Genomic DNA, 21,760 nt, shown 5'->3' on the forward strand with positions numbered 1-21,760 from the left:
CTCAAGATGTACACTAATATGAACACGCAAGTGGAAAAGAAAAACAAAATTGCTGGATATTATCCATGAACGGTAAGCAGAGCTCAGCTGTGGTGCTCAGTGCACAGCTGTCCTATGGTGGGTAGGACTGGGTTGGGTACACTGACTCTCCCAATACTGGCCACCAGCAACATCACATCAAAAATCTCTCAAGCTGGCTTTCAGTGTTCTTTTCTTTGACAATCATGCAAGTTATTTTTGGGCGACGCTAATGTACCATTGTCTGGCTAAAGTAGCAACTGATCATGTTTGGTTGCATTGCAGTCCAGCTGGGTGCTCATGCTGGTAGTTGGCATAGAGACCAGAGTGACCTTGCCACGGGTCTGCCACGGTTGGCTCCCATAAAACCATCTGCTGGTGGAAATGGAGTGTGACTCTCAGAATGCCAACATTGGCTGCGGTCTGATGAGGGATTGTTGAGAGATGTAGTGTGGCAGTACTAGACCAACACAAGCTGCTGATAGACTGGTGAGTGTCTATATGTGAGTGTGGGAGAGAGAGGGTGTGTATGTGTGTATGTGTGCGTGTGTGTGTGGGAGAGAGAGTGTGAATGTGAGCATGTGTGAGTGCATGCATGAGTAAGCGTATGCATGGGAGAGTGTGCGTGTGTGTGTGGGAGAGTCTGAATGTGTGCGTGGTTGAGCGCGTGTGTGTGTGCGTGAGTGGGAGAGTGAGTGTGTAACTGTGTGTATATGTGTGGGTGTGTGTGTGAGCGTGTGAGTGGGAGAGTGTGCGTGTGTGTGCGTGTGTGTGAGTGTGTGTGGGAGAGTGTGTGTGCGTGTATGTGTGTGAGACTGCATGTGTGTGTGTGGGTGTGTGTGTGAGTGGAAATGTGTGTGTGTGAGTGGGAGAGCGTGTGTGTGTGTGTGCGTGTGCGTGTGTGTGTATGTGTGAGTGAGAGAGTGTGCGTGTGTGTGCATGTGTGTGTGTGTGAGTGTTTGGGAGAGTGTGTACGTGTGTGTGTGCGTGGGAGAGTGCGTGTGTGTGCGAGTGGGAGAGTGTGCGTGTGTGTTTGTGGGACAGTGTGTGTGTGTGTGAGTGGGAGAGTGTGCGTGTGTCTGGGAGTGCGTGTGTGTGCGAGTGGGAGAGTGTGCGTGTGTCTGGGAGTGTGTGTGTGTGTGTTTGGGAGAGTGTGTACGTGTGTGTGTGTGTGGGAGAGTGTGTACGTGTGTGTGTGTGTGGGAGAGTGCGTGTGTGTGCGAGTGGGAGAGTGTGTGTGTGTGCGAGTGGGAGAGTGTGCGTGTGTCTGGGAGTGCATGTGTGTGTGAGTGGGAGAGTGTGCGTGTGTGTGTGTGTGTGTGGGAGTGTGTGTGTTACTCACGCCGGCTCTCGTAGATGGCTCTGGACTTCTCGTACAGGTCGTAAGGGTCCGGCTTGCTCAGGTCGAAGGCTTCGGCAGAGTCCGGCACTGATGCTCGGTGGAGGAGATGTGCAGGGTAAGGGGCGCTGTGGGGCAGGACGGGGGCCGACATGCTGGTCTGGGGACTCCCCTGGAGGTCCCACTGCTCCAGCACCTGTGAACACACAGCCAGGACCTCAGATATCAGCACACAGCAGCAGAAACACAGTTCTGTGGGTGATTCACTGAGGCAGTCTCCCTATACCTGTGTGTGTTTTTCCTGGGGTTCCACATATACACACACCAGCACACTGTAACTATGGTTACACGTGTGTTATAGAACAGATATAACAAGTCATTAGCACTCAAACTGTAACGAGGGTTGCATATGTGTTATAGAACAGCTATAATAAGCCCATTGCACGCAGTAACTATGGTTACACGTGTCATAGAGAAGTTAAACAGAGCTACATAAGTGCAGTTATAATGTTCTTTATGTGTGTGCCTCACAGCAATGCAGATATAATGTGTGTTGTGTAATCATGCTGCACTGTAGCTTATATTTGGGGGGGACAAGTTTACCTGTTTAGGTGTCTTCCAGGGTGAAAACTGACCTGCAAAAATAAATATGTTTAAATGAACAGGGAACAGGAAACAGCACAAAGGGTACATGGCATATAGCACAGAAAACAGAGATGGATTATGGCATATGGGATAAGGAATAGGACATAAGAAATAGGGGATAGGGAATAAGACATAGGGAAATTTGTTGGGGGGGCAACTATCCCAGAATACTGAGATATTCATTCCCATTCCAGAACAAAAAGGAGTAAAACATATCTGTTAAACACTGTTACCTATCATATAATGCATTCAAATAAGAATACAATTCATAAAGCTAACTCCAGAAAGGTAGCAGTCCAGAATGCTAATGCCAACTACAGAAAGACAGTAGTCCAGAGTGCTAATGCTAACTACAGAAAGACAGTAGTCCAGAGTGCTAATGCCAACTACAGAAAGACAGTAGTCCAGAGTGCTAATGCCAACTACAGAAAGACAGTAGTCCAGAGTGCTAATGCTAACTACAGAAAGACAGTAGTCCAGAGTGCTAATGCTAACTACAGAAAGACAGCAGTCCAGAGTGTGAATGCTAACTCCAGTGAAGCAGTAAGTGCAGGGGATCTCTAGAGGGTTGCTAAGCGCTGACCGTGGTGTTGAAGCCGTGTTTGTTGTCTGCAGTGTGGTTATGCTGAGTGGTTAAGTGCGAGGCTGAGGTCAGAGCTTTGAAAGAAGATAAACATGGGCGAGGCCCAGGGAGATACTGGCTCTGGTGCTGTGTGCTGCACAGACCCTGCAGCTGAAACAGCAGTAAGAGGCCATGAATGATTATGAAGTGGGGTGGTTGGGACTCTATCCCTATCCTCATCCCTATCTCTATCTGTAAAGATATCTTCTAACTGAGCCCCAGGGCTGTCTATGCGCAAACACACATACACACACACACACACACACACACACATATAAGTACAGTCACTGAGCACTTTATTACTTTGTACACCTACTTATTCATGCGATTATCTAAACAGCTAATCATGTGGCAGCAGTCCAATGCATAAAATCACGCAGATACGGGTGAAGAGCTTCAGTTAATGTTCACATCAACCAACAGAATGGGGAAAAAATATGATCCCAGTGATTTCGACCTTGGCATGATTGTTGGTGCCAGACAGACTGGTTTAAGTATTTCTGTAACTGCTGCTCTCCTGGGATTTGCAAAACAGTCTCTAGAGTTTACTCAGAATGGTGCGAAAAACAAGAAACGTCCAGTGAGCAGCAGTTCTGCAGACGGAAACACATTGTTGGTGAGACAGGTCAACGAAGAAGGGCCAAACTGGTTAAAACTGACAAGAAGGTGAAAACTATGCAAATAACCACACATTACAACAGTAGTAGGCAGAAGAGCCTGTTTTCACATGCACATGCAAATGCATGTGTCTCACGCCGAAAGCGTGAGAGTTGGCAGCTATGTTAATAAGTCTAAAAAACACCTAATAAAGTGCTCACTGAGTATATATATATATATATATATATATATATGTATATACACACACACACACACACACACACACACACACACACACACACACACTATAACACTGACACAAACCCTGTGAAATGCATATAATGTACAGATAGAAAGGGAGAGAACTTAAACTCTTAAACAACCAGATATGAGCCATTCCCCTCCCTCACACTCTCTCCCGCTGTCTCCGTCTCTCCTCCCTCCATCCCCTCCCTCTCCCTCCTCTCTCTCTCTCTCTCTATCTACGTGGGTGAGAGTTTGTGAGAGGAGCACCAATAACCCCACTTATGAAGCTCATTTACAGAAGGGATTTTCATTGCTGAGTTGAGCTGTCTGTGATTATTGTGCGAGCCCTTAAGAGATAAGACATCTCCTAACGAGGGTGTCTGCAAAGGCCCGACCAATTAGCCCTGATGGAGGAAAGAATGACCGGAGAAGAGAGCAGGATCAGCCACGCGCCCAATAAACACTCATTACAATATCATTATGACAGCGGCTTCATGCAGGTCACCCACAAACCCACCCCTACGTAGCACTGACAATAAGTGCCTCCACTGCAACTGCTCTGCACTTACAATAATAATGTTACACACACACGTATGCATATAGACACGTGCACACACAAACACACATGTATACATACATGCGCACATGCGCACACACAAACATACAGACACACACACACACACACTCATACACATACACATGCCCACACACACACACAGTAATAACCCCCGGAATCTATGAAATGCAGGATCACTGTAGGCCTACATATATAATGCTCCCACAGGGCCCCATTCTGTGAGAACAGAGGAAGTCTCCTACTGTGGACGCTCCGTATGACCATGGAAAGAAATCGCTGGGCCTGATAGGAAATGAGAAACCTTTTCTGTGGGACTCTGTGATGTCCTGTCCATGCTAGTGTACACTCTCTCTCTATAGACTCTCTGTGTGATGTCCTGTACATGCTAGTGTACACTATTTATGTGATGTCCTGTCCATGCTAGTGTACACTTTCTCTGTAGAATCTCTATGTGATGTCCTGTACCTGCTAGTGTACACTATCTCTGTGACGTCCTGTCCATTCTAGTGTACATTCAATCTAAATATCAGCCAAAATGTCCTCTACTATGACGGGAGGTAGTCATGGGAACAATGAAATAAAGGATCCATTGGGGGCAGGGCCATTAATTACACCTTCAGATCTTTACTGCAAATTTGATGCCTTTACCAAACCATGCCACCAGGTGGCGCCTGTTATATGTGTACATATGCGCACGTGTGATTGTGTGAATGTGAGTGCGAGTGCTATAGTGTATATTATAGTGTTTTATCGTAATGTGTATGTGAGATTGTGTGTGCTATGGTGTGCAACACAGTGGGTGTGTTATAGTGTGAGTGTATGTGTGTGGGTGATTGTGTGTGACTGCATGCATTGTATTGTGCGTAATAGTGTGTGTGTTAGAGTATGAGTATGTGTGCGTGTATGCATGCGTGTTTGTGTGTGTGAGTTAAAATGTTTGTGTTATTGAGTATGTATGTGTGTGTAGGTGTGTGCGTGATTGCATATGTGTGTCTGTGTGTGTTATAATGTTTGTGTTATTGTGCATGTTTGTGTGTGTGTGTGATTGTGTGTGTGTGTTATAATGTTTGAGCTATTGTGCATGTGTGTGTGTGATTGTGTATGTGTTATAATGTTTGTGTTACTGTGCATGTGAGTGTGTGATTGTGTGTATGTCTGTGTGTGTGTGTGTGTGTGTGTTTGTGCGCGTGTGTGTGTACAGTGATAGACAGCTCTGGGGCTCACTGCTCTAATGAAAGCAGTGGCACAGCTGATCATCCCACACAGCCATCTGGAAATCATCAGCGCCACGGCAACGCACAAATGAACTCAATCCTAAATGTAAATGAGCACTCTTCCCCTCCCATCGTCTCTCACTGTCTGCGGGAGCGTACTGGGAGCGAGGTGCTACTGCCGTGATTAAATGCCCCTTTTCAGAGATCATTCATAACAGAAAGCCTGTGGATGGTATCCCACCCGAAACACAGTTTTATCTAATAGGGCAGGGCGCAGGGTACAGACTTTGATATTTAATTAGAATGTTTGGCTGGAGTCCAGTCCCGAACATCAGTGTCTCTGTGTATTACACTCAGACTGAAGCATCACTTAAATGGAACAGTGACAGTTTTATTAGCGTGGCTAACAGCTCAGCTAATTCGGAATGTGACAGGCTTAAATGCATCTTTGTCAAATCAAGATGCATTCAGTTAAAACTATGAGACGTGCATTGATTCAGCCTGATTAGAGCAAACTGCTGGTGAGTGAAAACTGTGATGAGGATGATTACAGGACCAGAATAATATTTATCCAGTTGAACAACCACACCTGACCAGCAGACTACAAAACCTACACCTGACCACCAGTGGACCAAAAAACCCATACCTGACCTATGGACTACAAAACCCATATCTGTGCAGTGGACCACAAAACCCACAACTGACTCATGGACTACAAAACCCACACCTGACTTGTGTACCACAAAATCCACACCTGACCTGCAGACTACAAAATCTACACCTATGGACTACAAAAACCACATGTATTGCTGTGAGCTGTGAGCCTGTTAGGAGCCAGTCCAAATCTGGCTTAATGAGATGGCAGTGTAATGTAGCAGTTCTGGTACGATACAGTACTATAACTCAATAACATAACGGGGTATTTTGTTCAACGTGAGCCATGGAATTAAATGACCACAGAATCTCCAGTGTTAAACACACAGAAACACACACATCACCTTGTGCTCAGTCAGAGGTGTGTTCTACTGCAGGCTGTGCAATAACACAAACATCAATACACAGAGGCAGGCAGGGGCCAGAGATTAGCCTCCTGCTGGTGAGCATCTTCACTGCCTCTGTCCTCAGAGACACGGCTTATTAAAGGTTTTGCACTGCTGTACTGTGTGTGTGTGTGTGTGTGTGTGTGTGTGTGTAGGGAGGGCACCTGCACATGTTTACATGGAGTGCTTGCCAGATCTGGGTCAATATGTAATTGCTTTGGGATTCAAATACTTTTCTGTACTTTACTGCACTTGTCTGGTGTATTGGAACCTAGGAAATAATCTCAAAAAGTGCAAACCCTGCCCTGTGCTTCTGGTCGCTCTTGGTTGCATTAGGCAGGCTCAACCGAGCACAGAAAAGCAATTGAACTCAAAACAATTACATAATTGACCCGTGTCTGTGTATGTATGTGTGTGTGTGGATCTCCCTCACACTCTGATATGAATATAGGGCACTAAACACCTGCACGCGTAATAAGGGCCATCAACTGTGGCCCTTGAATCCAATGTGTAAGGTGCTCTTACTTATCACAGAAAAGTAATTGAACTGAAAATAATTGCGTATTTGACCCGGGTCTGGTGTGTGCCCTGGGCATAAGGGTTACTCAGATCCGTTACAGTGCCACTTGGCCCAGGTAGGCGGTGTGCGATTGCAAGCAGCACTTACCGGCCCCGCCCCGCTGTATGAGCAGTGCGGTCTCGGCCCCCACGGCGCAGTCCTTCAGCAGGTCCACCACCTGCGTGTGGCTGAGGCCCTGCGCGCTCTGCTGGTTGATCTCCAGGATCAGGTCCCCCTCGCACAGGCCGGGGCAGCCCTGCGGCTCCAGGACCTGCTTCACCCTCTGCCCCGTGGGGCTGTCGGCGATGGTGAACCCGAACCCGTCGGTGCCCTTCACCATGGTGACCGTCATGAGCTCGGCCTGCGTGGCCCCCGACGACGCCATGGACACGCTGTCCTCGTGGGGGGTGGGGAGGCTGCCGTCCAGGTGGGTGTCCCCGGGGTGGGAGAGGGACGGGGCCGAGAGCGGGTCGCCGTGGTCCTGGACGAAGCGGGCGGTCCGGGAGACGTAGTCCATGTAGCTGTCGTAGTTGCTGCGGCCGTTGACGATGAGGGGCCTCTCGCCCAGGCCCATCGGGGGGGGCACGCCGCTGCTGCTCAGGTCCTCGGGGTCGTAGGGCAGGGGGTAGCCCCGACACAGCACCAGGGTCACGCTCTGACCGATCGGCACCGACTGGAACAGCTTCACCACGTCAGCGTGCGTGGTGCCCAGAACGCACACGTCGTTGATGTAGACGATGACATCACCTGGGGAAGGGAGAGAAAATGAGAAAGAGACAATGAAACAGTGAACCTGGGGCACGTTAAATCGGAAAACATTTGTCTTGCCACAGTTGCCGGGTTGAACAATATGTTTCCTCCCAACAGTGTAATACAGCAGTGAGCTGATCAAGTCTCTCTAAAGGGCCCAGCCTACACTCGGGGTGAGTACTGACTGAGCCACTCCATAGGGTGAGCAGCACTCATGGTGAGAACCTTTATTGACTGAGCCGCTCAATACAGCCTAGCCTACGCTCATGGTGAGAAGATGAGAACCTTTACTAACTGAGCCACTCTATAAGGCCCAGCCTGCATTTGTAGGGAGAAGGTGAGAACTTTTACTGGCCGAGCCATTCTATAGAGTCTTGCCTGCACTCGTGGTGAGAAGGTGAGAACCTTTACTGACTGAGCCACTCTATAGGGCCCAGCCTGTAGAGCACGGCTGGGTCAGTAGGGTAGGACAGACAGGTGAGAGGAAAAGGGGCAGGGTTACCTGTGTCCATCTTGCCGTCCTGGGCTGCTGGGCCCTCCGGTATGACGCTCTTCACCTGCAGAAACTCGTCAGGCTCGTCGCCGCCAATGATGGTGAAGCCAAATCCCATGGTGCTCTTCTGCAGCGTGGTGGACAGGAAGTTCCCCTTCAGCTGCGTCGCGTCCCGTGTGAACAGGGGCTTCTCTGTGGGGAGGGGGTCATCGACATCATCAACATCATTGTCATCATCAACATCATCATCATAATCAACACAACCACCATTATCATCATAGCCATTACCATCGTCACCATCATCATCATGTCAACCATCATCTTTAAGGCTGGCTTTTGTCATGGAAGTCACAGGTGTCACAAATTCCATTATTTTCACAATAATGTTTTGAGAGTTCCATGACTTTTCTCATTTTTTGTCATTTCCACAATTTTCTTCTGTTTTTAGTGCTTTCTGTAATTTTCCAGACTTTTGGATGATAATTCAACCTTAACGTAGCCTACAGGGTTATTTGTATAGGCATACCCATTTCAACAATATTGCCAAATGCTGGGAAAAACAAATTGGCAGTTGTTACAATCAGATGTTTGACGACCCCTGTCACCAATGTTGATGCCCAGGGCATTACGGTAAAATCAGTGACAAGAAGCTCTCCATCAAAGATCAAACCTTGCAGGCTACAATACGTGCATTTATGTTCTCCAGTTCGCTTATTTGTGCTGTTTTTAAACTCAGATTGTAGTGTGATGTTGTAGTCTTTTGTTACTGTATAGTAGTTCAGTGCAGAGTTTGTTTTCTTCAGTTGAGGTAGGCAATTGAGTGTAACTGGGTGCCAGGCCAGAGCAATTGTTGGGGGAGGGACATCTGGTGCAAAATATGATTTTTTTTATATTTAAGCAGTTGTTTAGCGCACCAGTGGAAGCCAGTTGAGGCAGCCTTGTGTACTCACAACAAAAGCAGCACAGGCCTCCCTCCCTAGTCCTGGGTTTACTGACACGCTACAAGTATCCTTCCATCCCCTCCTATCAACTTTTTCTTACTCCATTTCTGTTGCTAAATCTTCCTTCTTTGACTCTAAGATTAACACAACTAACCCTAACCCTCACACACTATTTTCAACCTCCTCTCTCCTCACCCCCCTCCCCCACCTCCCTCATCCATCAAAGGTGATGACATCTGCAACTCCTTCTCCCTACCCTCCCGCCCTCCTGACCCTCCTACCTTTCCCAACTCCCTATCCTCATTTTCTCCCCTCTCTGATTCTGACACCTTGAAACTCCTCACATCCCACTGTCCAACTACCTGTCCTCTTGACCTCATCCCCTCTCCCCTTCTACAATCCATCTCTAATGTCATTCTCTCTTTTCTCTCCTCCTTAATCAACACTTCCCTTTCTTCTGGCACAATGCTATCTGTCCTCTTCTCAATCTTGACCCCTCTGCTCCTAACAACTACAAGCCTGTCTCCCTTCTACCTTTACAATTTAAACCTCTGCAAAGTTATGTCTGCTCTCAACTGTCCACTTATGTCCTCCAGAACAATATTCACGATCCCCATCAATCTGGCTTCAAAAGTGGCCACTCCACTAAGACTGAATTACTCAACATCACTGAGGCATTCCACTCTACTAGAGCCAAATCCCTCTGCTCCTCATCTTATTTAACATGTTGGCATCATTCGATCCTGTCAACCATGAAATTCTGCCCTCACTGACTGGGATGGGCGTCACAGGATCTGCACTTGCGTGGTTAACTCCCTACCTGTCAGATTATTCCTACCAGGTGAGTTGGAGAGTCTCAGTTTCTGACCCAAACCCCCTCGCTGATTTTGAGGAGTAGTATCGCCCTCCTGCACAGCCAAGAGTCTTGAGTTGACCCTTGATGACAATCCTCCACTGCCAGAACCTGTAGGTTCTTCCTCTACAACATATACCTTATTCATCTTCTCCTGAGGGAGGAAGCCACCCAGCTCCTAGTCCAGGTGCTCATCATCTCTCATCTGGATTACTGCAATACCCTCCTGGCTGGTCTCTGTTCTAGCTTGCGTCTTGCCAACCCTTCCTGGTCCAGAACGCTGCAGCCCGGCTGACAACCAGTCAGCCCAGGTTGGCTCATGTGACCCTACTTCTCATCGCTCTTCACTGGCTGCCTATTGCTGCATGCATCAACTTCAAGGCTGCTAAAGGAACTGCCCCACCTTAAATCCACACACTAATTGCTCACTATACCCCAGCTCTGGTGTCCTTGTGGTCCCCTCATTATGAGCACCAGGTGGCTGAGCTGCACGTACATGCCTGTTCTCTGTTCTGGTTCCTCAGTGGTAGACTCCCTCCTGATTTACACCCCCCCCCCCCCCCCCCCCCATTTCCCTCTTCTACACTTACTATGATTTTTTGCTTTTGTTTATGACTGCTCTACATGCGTGCTTTGCTATTAATAGACTTCATGCTTTTCACTTGTCGAGGATCTTATGTACTTATGTTAGTCACTTTAGATTAAAAGCATCTGCTAAATGACTAAAATGTAAATAAAATGTTGTATACTAAAGCACTGGTTACTGTTGCTACAGTTGCACATGTTATTTCAATCGTTTCCCAACTTTTTTGTGACAGCACCATGACTTCAGTCACTACTTTTCATGACAAATACCCAAATACCATCACTAGAACCAACATCATTAGCATCATCATCATAACCATCTTCATTATTACAACCACCATCATCAGCAACATCATCGTCATCATCAGCAGCATCATCATCACAACCACCATCACCACTACCACCACCATCATCATCATCACCATCATCATCATCATCACCACAGCCGCTCAGACAGTACAAGGTCTGCTGTGAAGGTGCACACGTTCACAGGCAGACGTGACACACAGCAGCTCAGAGCCAATGGGAAACCAGCACACAGACGGGGGGTGGGGTTTAGCGTTTTTGCTCCAGACAGAGGTTTGCACCCCCCTGGTCTTCCCCAAACAAGCAGCGGCGGCCATCTTAGTTCTGCTTCTACCCGGGTCGGGCCGCTCTGCCCTCGTTTGCGCCCCGAACCGGCCCGTTTACTCTCCCCCTGCCCTGGAGCAAAAATACATGAATAAATAAGGAATGGAAAGACGCGGAGGTGAGGCGCTGGGGTGGAGGAGAAGCAGGAGGGATATCTCACCCCGCAGCTCAGACGGAGAGAGGGGATAATCACATCACCTCCTTCTACTCTCCCCATGAAAGGAAAGACTGGCTTTGAAGGCGTTCATCAACGTCAAACCAGAAATAGGGATACGAACAGCTGCCATGTTTCAGCAGCCGTCAGTTTAACTCTCCCCTCGGAGAGGAATCAATCAGAGACGCGCTCGGTCGTATCGGTCCTGGATTTCCTCTCATCGAGACGCCATCTTTTCAGACGCGTGCGCATTCCAGCAGATTTTCTCCTGTTTTGCATTTGTTTGGGATGCACAGCAGGGCAGTCAGGCAGACATCTCTGTGATGTGATCCAGCTGTAGAGGGAACATGCAGGACTCGGCGTCCCAGTACTAAAAAAAGAGTGCAACCTCCTTTCCTCCACTCGTCTCTTCCCCCCATACTTCCAAACAGGAGGAGGAGACCATAAACTGGTGAAAAGATATCGACCAAATGTCTGTTACGTCACCACTGACTATCCATGGGCTAGTCAGGAGCGATTGAAACCTATGGAAGGAGGCACCATGTTGTGCAATTTGGAGCCAGGGAAGCCGATGCGACTCATCCTCTAATCGAATGAATTAAAGTGACCGTCAGTGAAGCAAACTGTCCCCGATTCCTCCACAAAGTATTGCTGTATCATCCTAATAACCCAATAACTTTGGGAAATTGGCACATGGGGAGAAAAATTGGCACATTAGCAGAAGAAAAAAACAGAAGATTGCGACTACATTTTCCTGTGGGAAAAAAAAAGTATTTTTACCAAATTATTACCATTATTACCTTATATTGAAAGCGTAGCTGAAACACCTATACTGGAGCCAACTGCAGTGACGCTAGTGAGCAGCATCCCTCAAGAAGACCAGGAAATTAGCAACAAAAAAGACACCCGGGTTTGGCCAGTGAAGGAAAGGAGGATACATTTTTTTGAGTATTGGGACGCACCCAGACAGTGGGCCAAACAGCCAGACCACCCGCCCTGCGTACAGACAGACAGGAATGGGGCGACAGAGATACAGACACGCGAGGGCAAGTCAAAGCTGCTGGCGATCACAAGCACTTATACCCCCGCTCCACCAGGGGGGGCATGTCTGTGGGAGGGGACGTACCATGCAGGCCGAACACTCCTGCCTTGTCCTCGGGAAACTCTGATAGGTCGGTGAGACTGCGGGAACGCTCAGGGGCAGGGCCCAAGCGAGCCAGTTTGGGTCTAGGTAACGTCGCTGAGGAGGGGGTCTCCTCAACTGTCACAAAGGAGAAAGACCCTCACTGATTGGCTGGCAGCGATGTCACAAAGCAGAGAGACCCTCACTCATTGGCTGGCAGCAGTGTCACACAGCAGGGAAACCCTCACTCATTGGCTGGCAGCAGTGTCGCACAGCAGAGAAACCCTCACTCATTGGCTGGCTGCAGTGTCACACAGCAGAGGTACCCTCATTCATTGGCTGGCAGCAGTGTCACACAGCAGAGAGGCCCTCACTCATTGGCCAACACACAGCAAACACACTCATGATTGAATCTTCAGTCAGAAGTAACTGGCTCTATAGTCAGTGAGCATGGTTGTACATACAATATGTACCTCTGTACATGGAGGGGAGGGTCAGTGGGCGTGCTCTGTACAGGGAGGGGAGTGGCAGTGGGCGTGGTTAGTTACCTCTGTACAGGGAGGGGAGGAGCAGTGGGCGTGGTTAGTTACCTCTGTACAGGGAAGGGAGGGGCAGTGGGCGTGCTCTGTACAGGGAGGGGAGTGGCAGTGGGAGTGGTTAGTTACCTCTGTAGAGGGAGGGGAGTGGCAGTGGGCGTGGTTAGTTACCTCTGTACAGGGAGGGGAGGAGCAGTGGGCGTGGTTATTTACCTCTGTACAGGGAAGGGAGGGGCAGTGGGCGTGCTCTGTACAGGGAGAGGAGTGGCAGTGGGCGTGGTTAGTTACCTCTGTACAGGGAGGGGAGTGGCAGTGGGCGTGGTTAGTTACCTCTGTACAGGGAGGGGAGTGGCAGTGGGCATGGTTAGTTACATCTGTACAGGGAGGGGAGTGGCAGTGGGCGTGGTTAGTTACCTCTGTACAGGGAGGGGCAGTGGGCGTGGTTAGTTACCTCTGTACAGGGAAGGGAGGGTCAGTGGGCGTGCTCTGTACAGGGAGGGGAGTGCCAGTGGGCGTGGTTAGTTACCTCTGTACAGGGAGGGGCAGTGGGAGTGGTTAGTTACCTCTGTACAGGGAAGGGAGGGGCAGTGGGCGTGCTCTGTACAGGGAAGGGAGGGGCAGTGGGCGTGCTCTGTACAGGGAGGGGAGTGGCAGTGGGCGTGGTTAGTTACCTCTATACAGGGAGGGGAGTGGCAATGGGCGTGGTTAGTTACCTCTGTACAGGGAGGGGCAGTGGGCGTGGTTAGTTACCTCTGTACAGGGAAGGGAGGGTCAGTGGGCGTGCTCTGTACAGGGAGGGGAGTGCCAGTGGGCGTGGTTAGTTACCTCTGTACAGGGAGGGGCAGTGGGAGTGGTTAGTTACCTCTGTACAGGGAAGGGAGGGGCAGTGGGCGTGCTCTGTACAGGGAAGGGAGGGGCAGTGGGCGTGCTCTGTACAGGGAGGGGAGTGGCAGTGGGCGTGGTTAGTTACCTCTATACAGGGAGGGGAGTGGCAATGGGCGTGGTTAGTTACCTCTGTACAGGGAGGGGAGTGGCAGTGGGCGTGGTTAGTTACCTCTGTACAGGGAGGGGAGTGGCAGTGGGCGTGGTTAGTTACCTCTGTACAGGGAGGAGAGGGGCAGTGGGCGTGGTTAGTTACCTCTGTACAGGGAGGGGAGTGGCAGTGGGCGTGGTTAGTTACCTCTGTACAGGGAGGGGAGGGGCAGGGAGGACAGCCCCTGGCTCTGCATTTGCTGCTGGTCTAGACGCCTCCTGGCCTCCAGGACGGGGTTCTCAAACTGCGTTCGTCTGTTTATGTGGCTGCAGGACAAACGGAAACAGAGTCAAAAACAGGAATAGCTCAGATCAGCCCCAATCAGGGCCATAGACCTGGGGGGCACTGGACACCCCACTCTCCACGCCAAAATTCAACAACAGGGTATACATTGTGTTTTTCTCATTCTTGGGTTGGTTTCACAGCCACGGATTAAGCATAGTCCAGGACTAAATTGAGTTCTGTATGTAGAATCTCTATTCAAGAATCTAGGTCTAGGAATTTGTGTATGTGGAACTGGCCGCTAATTTAAGTTTACAGCATTGCATAAATTTCCTCATTGAAAAAGAGTGTTTGACAAATATGAATAGGAAATGAGTCACAAGCTACATATGCTTCAATTAAAACAGCAGACAGACAAACAGCCACACGTCCACACTGAAACCCGCACAACCAGCACGCACAAGCCGAGGAGTGTGGCACACGTGAGGGCAGGCAGCTGCATGTATGACGGTAGCGTGTGCTGTTCAGGGGCTTCCTGCTGAGAAGACAGGAGAGAGCGCTGCTCGCTGTCCTGCACATGCTCCCCGGACATGCTAAAAATAGACGCACTACACAGAGAGCAGCTCACGGGAAACACACACACACACACACACACATGCACGCATACACACAAACACACGCACGCAAAGGCACACGCACACACACACGGACACACACACACACACATGCACGCATACACACACCTGTGCATACACACACACGCACGTACACACACACACGCGCACACACACATGCATGCATACACACAAATACACACACACACAACCATAATTACAATCAGAGTATGATACTTACTCCACATAGTAACTGCCATAAATTGGGTCATCAATTTTCTCCCAGCCGTAGGGAAGCTCTGTGGAAAAAAAGACAAACAGCATGCATTACTGGACTGACATTACCTGGGAAAAAATAAACCAACTCCCAAAGCCACACAACATACATCTGGGCTTCTACTGGAATGCTATTCACACAATATCTGTAGCATCGAAACCATCTTTCAATTAATAATTCTTTTTTATTTGTCCAATTAGTTTTCTCATTTAATACATTCAATTAACACCATTATTTGTACTGACATATGTGATGTTAAGTAAACCTTATTTTTATCAGTAAGTAATGAACTCCATTACTGGTATTGATTTTAGCACAATGTTAAATAAATGAGCCTATTGATTCTTGGTGAACTGTGGCTCAAATATGGAACTGAAATATGATGGATTGCAGCAATAGCACCACTATTCTGTATTTAAATGAGAGATGTGCACATACCTTGGCCCAAGCATTGGTGTATCTGTGCGTATCTTGTGTGTGTGCGTGTGTGGTGGGAGGGGGAGAGTATGAATGTGTGTGTATATACTGTATGTGTGACTGTCTGTTTGCGTGCATACGTGTGTGGGCGCATGCGTGTGTTATGGATATATAAAACATCAGACCTACCCCTTATACTCATAGTGTGAATATAAACTATCATTACAACATGCCACCTATCAGACACACCGCACAGATACACACACAACACTATCTGAGAGCCTCCAGTATAGACCTCCGCTGAAATGGGGGGACGTTTGGAACAGGATATAAAATGGCGATTCACAGATATGGCTGATATTTCGCCGGTTAGGAACGTGCTGTGGATGGATTACGGCTTATGATATGGCTTATACTAATTACAATATGGATTACGGCTCTATTTTTGGAGAGACTGGGTGGTATGATACGTTTGTACAAATATGTAAATTTCTCCATTAGCGTTTGATGTTCTTGGCATGGACTGCCCCATTTTACAAATCACGTCGTGCAGGGATTCATTTAGCATTTAGCGGGTTATTAGGAGTACCTCCACTACAGACACAGAGATCAGTAATCAGTGATGGTGCTTATGTAACATGTTTGTGTTTGTTTTGTTTGCCTTTCCACCTGAAGCACTTGTAGCTTTTGGCTCAAAATAAGTGGAACAAAATTACGAAATGCATTAAAATATAAGTAGTGCACGTGACGTGCATAGCAACTCAGTCAAATGCCACTCAATCAAAGCAGTTACATAAAAATATACCACTTCACTACAATCCAAATACAAATATAGCACATCACCATACTCCAAATATAACCATACCACTTCACTACAATCCAAATATAGCAGATCACCATACTACAAATACAAACACACCAGTACACACGCACGCACGCACACACACATTAATTTATACTTATTATCCTCATATACTCACTCAAACGCTAACAGTCAAACACACACCTACACCCAAAGGACCAAAATGGAAATAAGCTCTTGGGCTCTATTATGTTTTATCCTTTTGACAAATACTGTACAAAGATATGATGCCTCCTGGTTGTGCATATATTATTTATTCATATACAGTATGTCATATATTTTTTCTATTGTTAATAAAGAATTTTAATCAATCAATCAATCAATCACCATTCTCCACATACAAGTATACCACATCAACAAACTCCACATACAAATATACCACATCACCATTCTCCATCCACACACAAATATAGCACATCGCCATTCTCCACAGACACACATAACACATCACCACACACTGTGTTACAGGCTACTTCAGGCTGTCAGGCTCTTGTTCTTTGTGATCAAAGAGCATCTTTGTAGAAGAAGAAACGTCCTCTCACATGCTTCATGCTTCAGAATGAGATCCCCCCCCCCTCGCTGCCTGATGGGAAATCTAATGAACAGAGAGCAACCTGATCCACATCTCTGTCATCTCTAAAGATGAAGACAACAGAGTGAGACAGCTATGACAGAAACTCACTGCAGAACCGGATCAGTACACAAACACATTCGCGCGCACACACACACACACACACACCTGCTTGCATACACACGCATAAGCACACGCAGAAACACACACACACATCCACGCACACATACATCCACATGCGCACACACCCACACACACATACACCTGCTTGCATACACACAAAAGTGCACAGACACGCACACACACTTCTCCACGTCACTTCACTCCCAGTTGCCCATATCTTACTGAATAAAGCGCTGCCCGACGTTGAGACTTAAATACGCTTCCTGCCCCAAAACCTCATTAATATTTTACTTCCCATTGCTAATTTTATCTGTGGAACACAGCGGGAAGCACTTCCTCACACCAGAAACGGAATTCATTCATGATGAAATCGAACTGAGCCTTGGCGAATCGGATTGAGGCCACACGCAGCGAAAGCGTGAAGCGCTTCACCCTCGACACTGAGCCGCCAAATTTTAATTCGTCGCACTGACCTCCGATCTCACGCTGTGTGAGACGCAGAAAATGAAGGTCGGGGCATGGTGTGGTTAGATTGAATCTGTTCCTCTGTGATAGCGGGGCGCAATAACCTCAGGGCCCTGATAAGACGACTGAAAGACACCTTCTCTACAGCCTGTTCGTTAGCTGTGGGGAGCATTGGGACCCAGGTGTGGCGCTGGACCGGATCTATCCGGTTCACTAATGGCATTTCACCTTGGAACAAAGCTGCAGAATCGATTTGGCTGCAAGATGGCGGACCCTGGCTCGACAGGCATCCGTATGCAGGAACCAGTCAGCTTTCAGACATTCTCCATGGCTGGGTTCTAAGCAGTACTCACAAGTCTACGCCGTTCTGGAGTTACGAGAGCCTAGTTTCCTAACAGCCTTTTATATCAAAATTGCACCCCAGTGGATTCTGGGTGTATGTTTTGTATTTTTAATATCAGTTGGTTGCCTCATTTTACCCTGCTGTATACCTCTGGCCAGAACACAGTCAACGTTCAGCTAAAACTGCTGATTTCATAAACCCGGCATAACGCACAGAGAAAATGGGATTAAGTAAAGAGCTGGCCGCCTTAAATCTTCGCTGTTTGTTTGGAGCCACCTTAAATCACCAGACCTGTCCTCTAGCAAAGGGAGACAGTTTCCATGGAAACCGCAGGAGGAAGCCGCAGTCTGAACTGAAGACTCTTTGAGCCCCCGATAGTCTATCAGCACCCCCTGCACACACACACACACACGCACATATGAACACACATGCATGCACACACACATGGACACATGCACACATACACAAACACACACACACACACAGTGCAGATACATCCCTGTGTATTTGGTATTTGTGGGTGTGCATGTGTGTGTTGTGGGCTGCTGTGCCCATCTCTGTGCACAACAGAGCCCCGCTCAAACCCAGGAGTACTAACCCTGAAAGTACCAGAGAGGCAGTGACACACAGCAGAACCAGTCAATATCGGCTGGGGTGAGGAGAGGGGCAAACAGCAGGCTTTAACTCCAACTACTTCATGATACTTCATATCATATTGCATATTCATTATATTAATTCACTACTTATTCGTGATATGTTTTAATGGTTAATACCATGGATGGAAAACATATACTACAGACATGGGTTATTTGAATTGAAATATTAAAATATCATATTAAAGAAATATGAAAAGATAAGAATGCTTTGTATGTCAAACTACAAAATTCAAACTGCATACTCAAAAAACTCAAGGACTGACCTTTGATGTATATTTTTTATTCCATTTTGTTGAAATAGAATTTTCTAGAACTGTACTCAATTTTGCATCAAAAGGTCAGGCCTTAAGTTTTGAGTGTGTGGTTTGAATACTGGGATTTTAGATACAAAACACTTGATGTAACCAACCACCTCATTGATAGAGAGACATTTGTTTGTTGTTTATTTTTTAGATATTTGAAATACAACTACCGGTTTAGATTTTTGCCCATTTCACACAATGATACTTCTGCTGAGTTTCTAAGCAAATGCATGGTGTTGTGTAATCATAAGATATGATGCTAATTCATGGAAGTGAATGGGAGATAAAGGACAGTACTGTACAGCAGGACATAAGGCATTATTGAGGGTTTTAAAAAGCAGTAGAGCTTGAGATATAAAGGCAAAAAATGAGGTATCACATTGTTTAACAATGTCCTAAACATACACAGATGTGAGCTAGATCTTGAGTTTCCTGTTTGAAAGTCAACACATCACTTTTGGAAGCTGAGAGTGGAACTCCTGAATTCTGAACACTAAACGTGCACACACGGCTGCACACACTCTCTGCCTGCACACACTCCCTGTATGCATACACTCCCTCACTTCCTGTCTGCACATACTCCCTGTATGCACACTCTCCCTCACTCCCTGTTTACACACTCTCTGCACGCACTCCCTGTCTGAACACATTTCCTGTCTGCACACACCCCCTGCCTGCACTCTCTGCCTGCACACACTCCCTGCCTGCACTCCCTGCCTGCACACACTCCCTGCACACACTCCCTGTGTGCGCACACGCTCTGTCATCATTATCCTTGATTCCCTCCACGCTCCCCTGGGGACCTTGTCAGAAGACTCCCCTCAATCATACACCGACAGACACGCCCTTCCAACAGACAGGCTCAAGGACATGGGGAATGATCACGCCTCTCTCAGGTGAAACCCTGTTCCACTTTAGCAGTCGTGACTTGAGTTCAGTGATACCTTTCTCCAGCCTAACTCCAGCTTGGATGTCATTACCAACTCTAACATAAAGCTGACAAGTGAAAGCCATTGTATGTCTAAAACAGAAACACACTGCTTTTTGAACACATAAAGATGGACTTGCACCCCCTCCAGGACTGGAGTTAAACCTGCAGATGCAGCGCCCCCTCTAGGACTGGAGTTAAACCTGCAAACACAGCACCCCCTCCAGGACTGGAGTTAAACCTGCAGATACAGTGCCCCTCCAGTACTGCAATTAAACCGGCAGACACAGCGCCCCCTGTTAAACCTGCTGGGGTCACCTATTCCCTCTCTCCAGCATTATCTTCTCATACTTCTCAAGTCCATTATGATTTTAATTAGAACTATGAGTATATATGTAATTATAATTATGACTATATAATTGGGCTAATGTTAAAGTGAACCTTTCACAGGAGAGAGTGTGCTCTGGAGATAAGAGAGAGAGAGAGAGGGAGGTAGAGAAGGAGGGAGGTCAAGAGAGGGAAGGAGAGAGGCAGAGAGGGAGGGATGTAGAGAAAGAATGAAGGAGCAAGGTAGAGAGAGAAGGAGGCAGAGAGAAAGATAGAGAGAGGCTGATTTCTCTTGTGCCGTATCCATGAAGCCTGTCTCTGTCTGAGAGCAGAGATCCTCGCCCGGCTGGAACCTAACACAGACAGAGGAGCCACGACATGCCTCAGTCTGAACACAGTGCTCAGTTATTAAAGTGAGCTTCAGTAAAAAAGCACTCCAAACTCTCCTGAAACACCAATCACAGCATCAATCTACCCAGAGCAGGGGAACTGAGCTGTACACACACACACACACACACACGCACACAAGCGCACACACTCACCATCCTCTTTACACTCCTCCGGTGGCTTCGCTTTCTTCGCCAGCCGCGGATCCAACCACGATGTTGTCTTAGTGTTATGACTGGAGAGATAGAGACAGAGAGAGAAAGAGAGAGAGGGAGAGAGGGAGAGAGAGAGGATGAGTGAGAGTCAGAGAGTCAGAGAGAGGGAGAGAGAGGATGAGTGAGGGAGAGGGAGTGAGAGAGAGAGCGGGAGGATGAGTATGAGAGAGAAAGGGAGAGAGAGAGGACGAGTGTGAGAGAGATAGAGACAGAGAGAGGATGAATGTGAGAGAGAGAGCAGGAGGGAGAGAGGATGAGTGTCAGAGAGAGAGAGCAGGAGAGAGAGGATGAGTGAGAGTCAGAGAGAGAAAGTGAGAGAGAGAGGGAGAGGGAGGATGAGTATGAGAGAGAAAGGGAGAGAGAGAGGACGAGTGTCAGAGAGATAGAGACAGAGAGAGGATGAGTAAGAGAATGTGAGAGAGATAGAGACAGAGAGAGGATGAGTGAGAGAGAGAGAGAGAGTTCTTATTCTGGTAAGTCATATTTGTTCAGAGAAAAATCTATTTCGACAAACAGTACAATTACACTATTCCACAGAATAAACAAATGACTCAACAGGAGGTATTATAATGTGCCGGATGATGAATCAGGCAAGGGACACGGGTCTTACGAAGTCTCCTCACCATTCCTTGAGCTGAAAGCACAATACACATGACGGACTAAACAGGTGAGATGAAAGGATGAATTGCTTAGCAACACAAAATATCCCTGTTCTGAGCTACTTCAGAACAGTGCACTTATCGTAGATATAGTCTGAGTATTTGCAGGTAGAGTATGTGTGCTTATCGTCAATACCGAGTCTATGTATTGACAGGCAGGTGCAGTCTGCATACTTATCGTCGATACAGAGAGGGTATTTACAGGTAAGCGAAGGTTCTGTGTACTTTTCATCAATACAGATTCTGTGTAATCACAGGTAGGTGTAGAATCTGTGTACTTATCGTAGACACAGAGATGTCTAATTCCACTCCCTGCTTCAGGGCAGAATTTAATTTGGCACAGACATAATCAATATTCCATCTTTGTCTCCCGGTCTGAGAACACATTCCACACATTACAACGTGCCTCTCTACACACAGGACGGGAACGCAAATTC

The 21,760-nt window shown here is 47.6% G+C and overlaps 1 protein-coding gene across 1 annotated transcript in view; it reads right to left on the reverse strand.

Moving 5' to 3' along the window:
* The window catches only part of LOC133135152 (membrane-associated guanylate kinase, WW and PDZ domain-containing protein 2-like), a 103,192-nt gene that overhangs the window by 17,658 nt on the left and 63,774 nt on the right, over positions 1–21,760 (reverse strand). The window contains exons 6-13 of the mRNA XM_061251946.1: positions 20,605–20,684; positions 15,033–15,090; positions 14,103–14,221; positions 12,390–12,524; positions 8,110–8,292; positions 6,966–7,604; positions 1,961–1,992; positions 1,361–1,553 (exon numbers count right to left, since the gene is read on the reverse strand). Coding sequence (XP_061107930.1) covers positions 1,361–1,553; positions 1,961–1,992; positions 6,966–7,604; positions 8,110–8,292; positions 12,390–12,524; positions 14,103–14,221; positions 15,033–15,090; positions 20,605–20,684 — 1,439 coding nt within the window. The remainder of the gene's footprint in view (positions 1–1,360; positions 1,554–1,960; positions 1,993–6,965; positions 7,605–8,109; positions 8,293–12,389; positions 12,525–14,102; positions 14,222–15,032; positions 15,091–20,604; positions 20,685–21,760) is intronic.

Source organism: Conger conger, chromosome 8 (assembly GCF_963514075.1).
Source record: "Conger conger chromosome 8, fConCon1.1, whole genome shotgun sequence".
Classification (NCBI taxonomy): domain Eukaryota; kingdom Metazoa; phylum Chordata; class Actinopteri; order Anguilliformes; family Congridae; genus Conger; species Conger conger.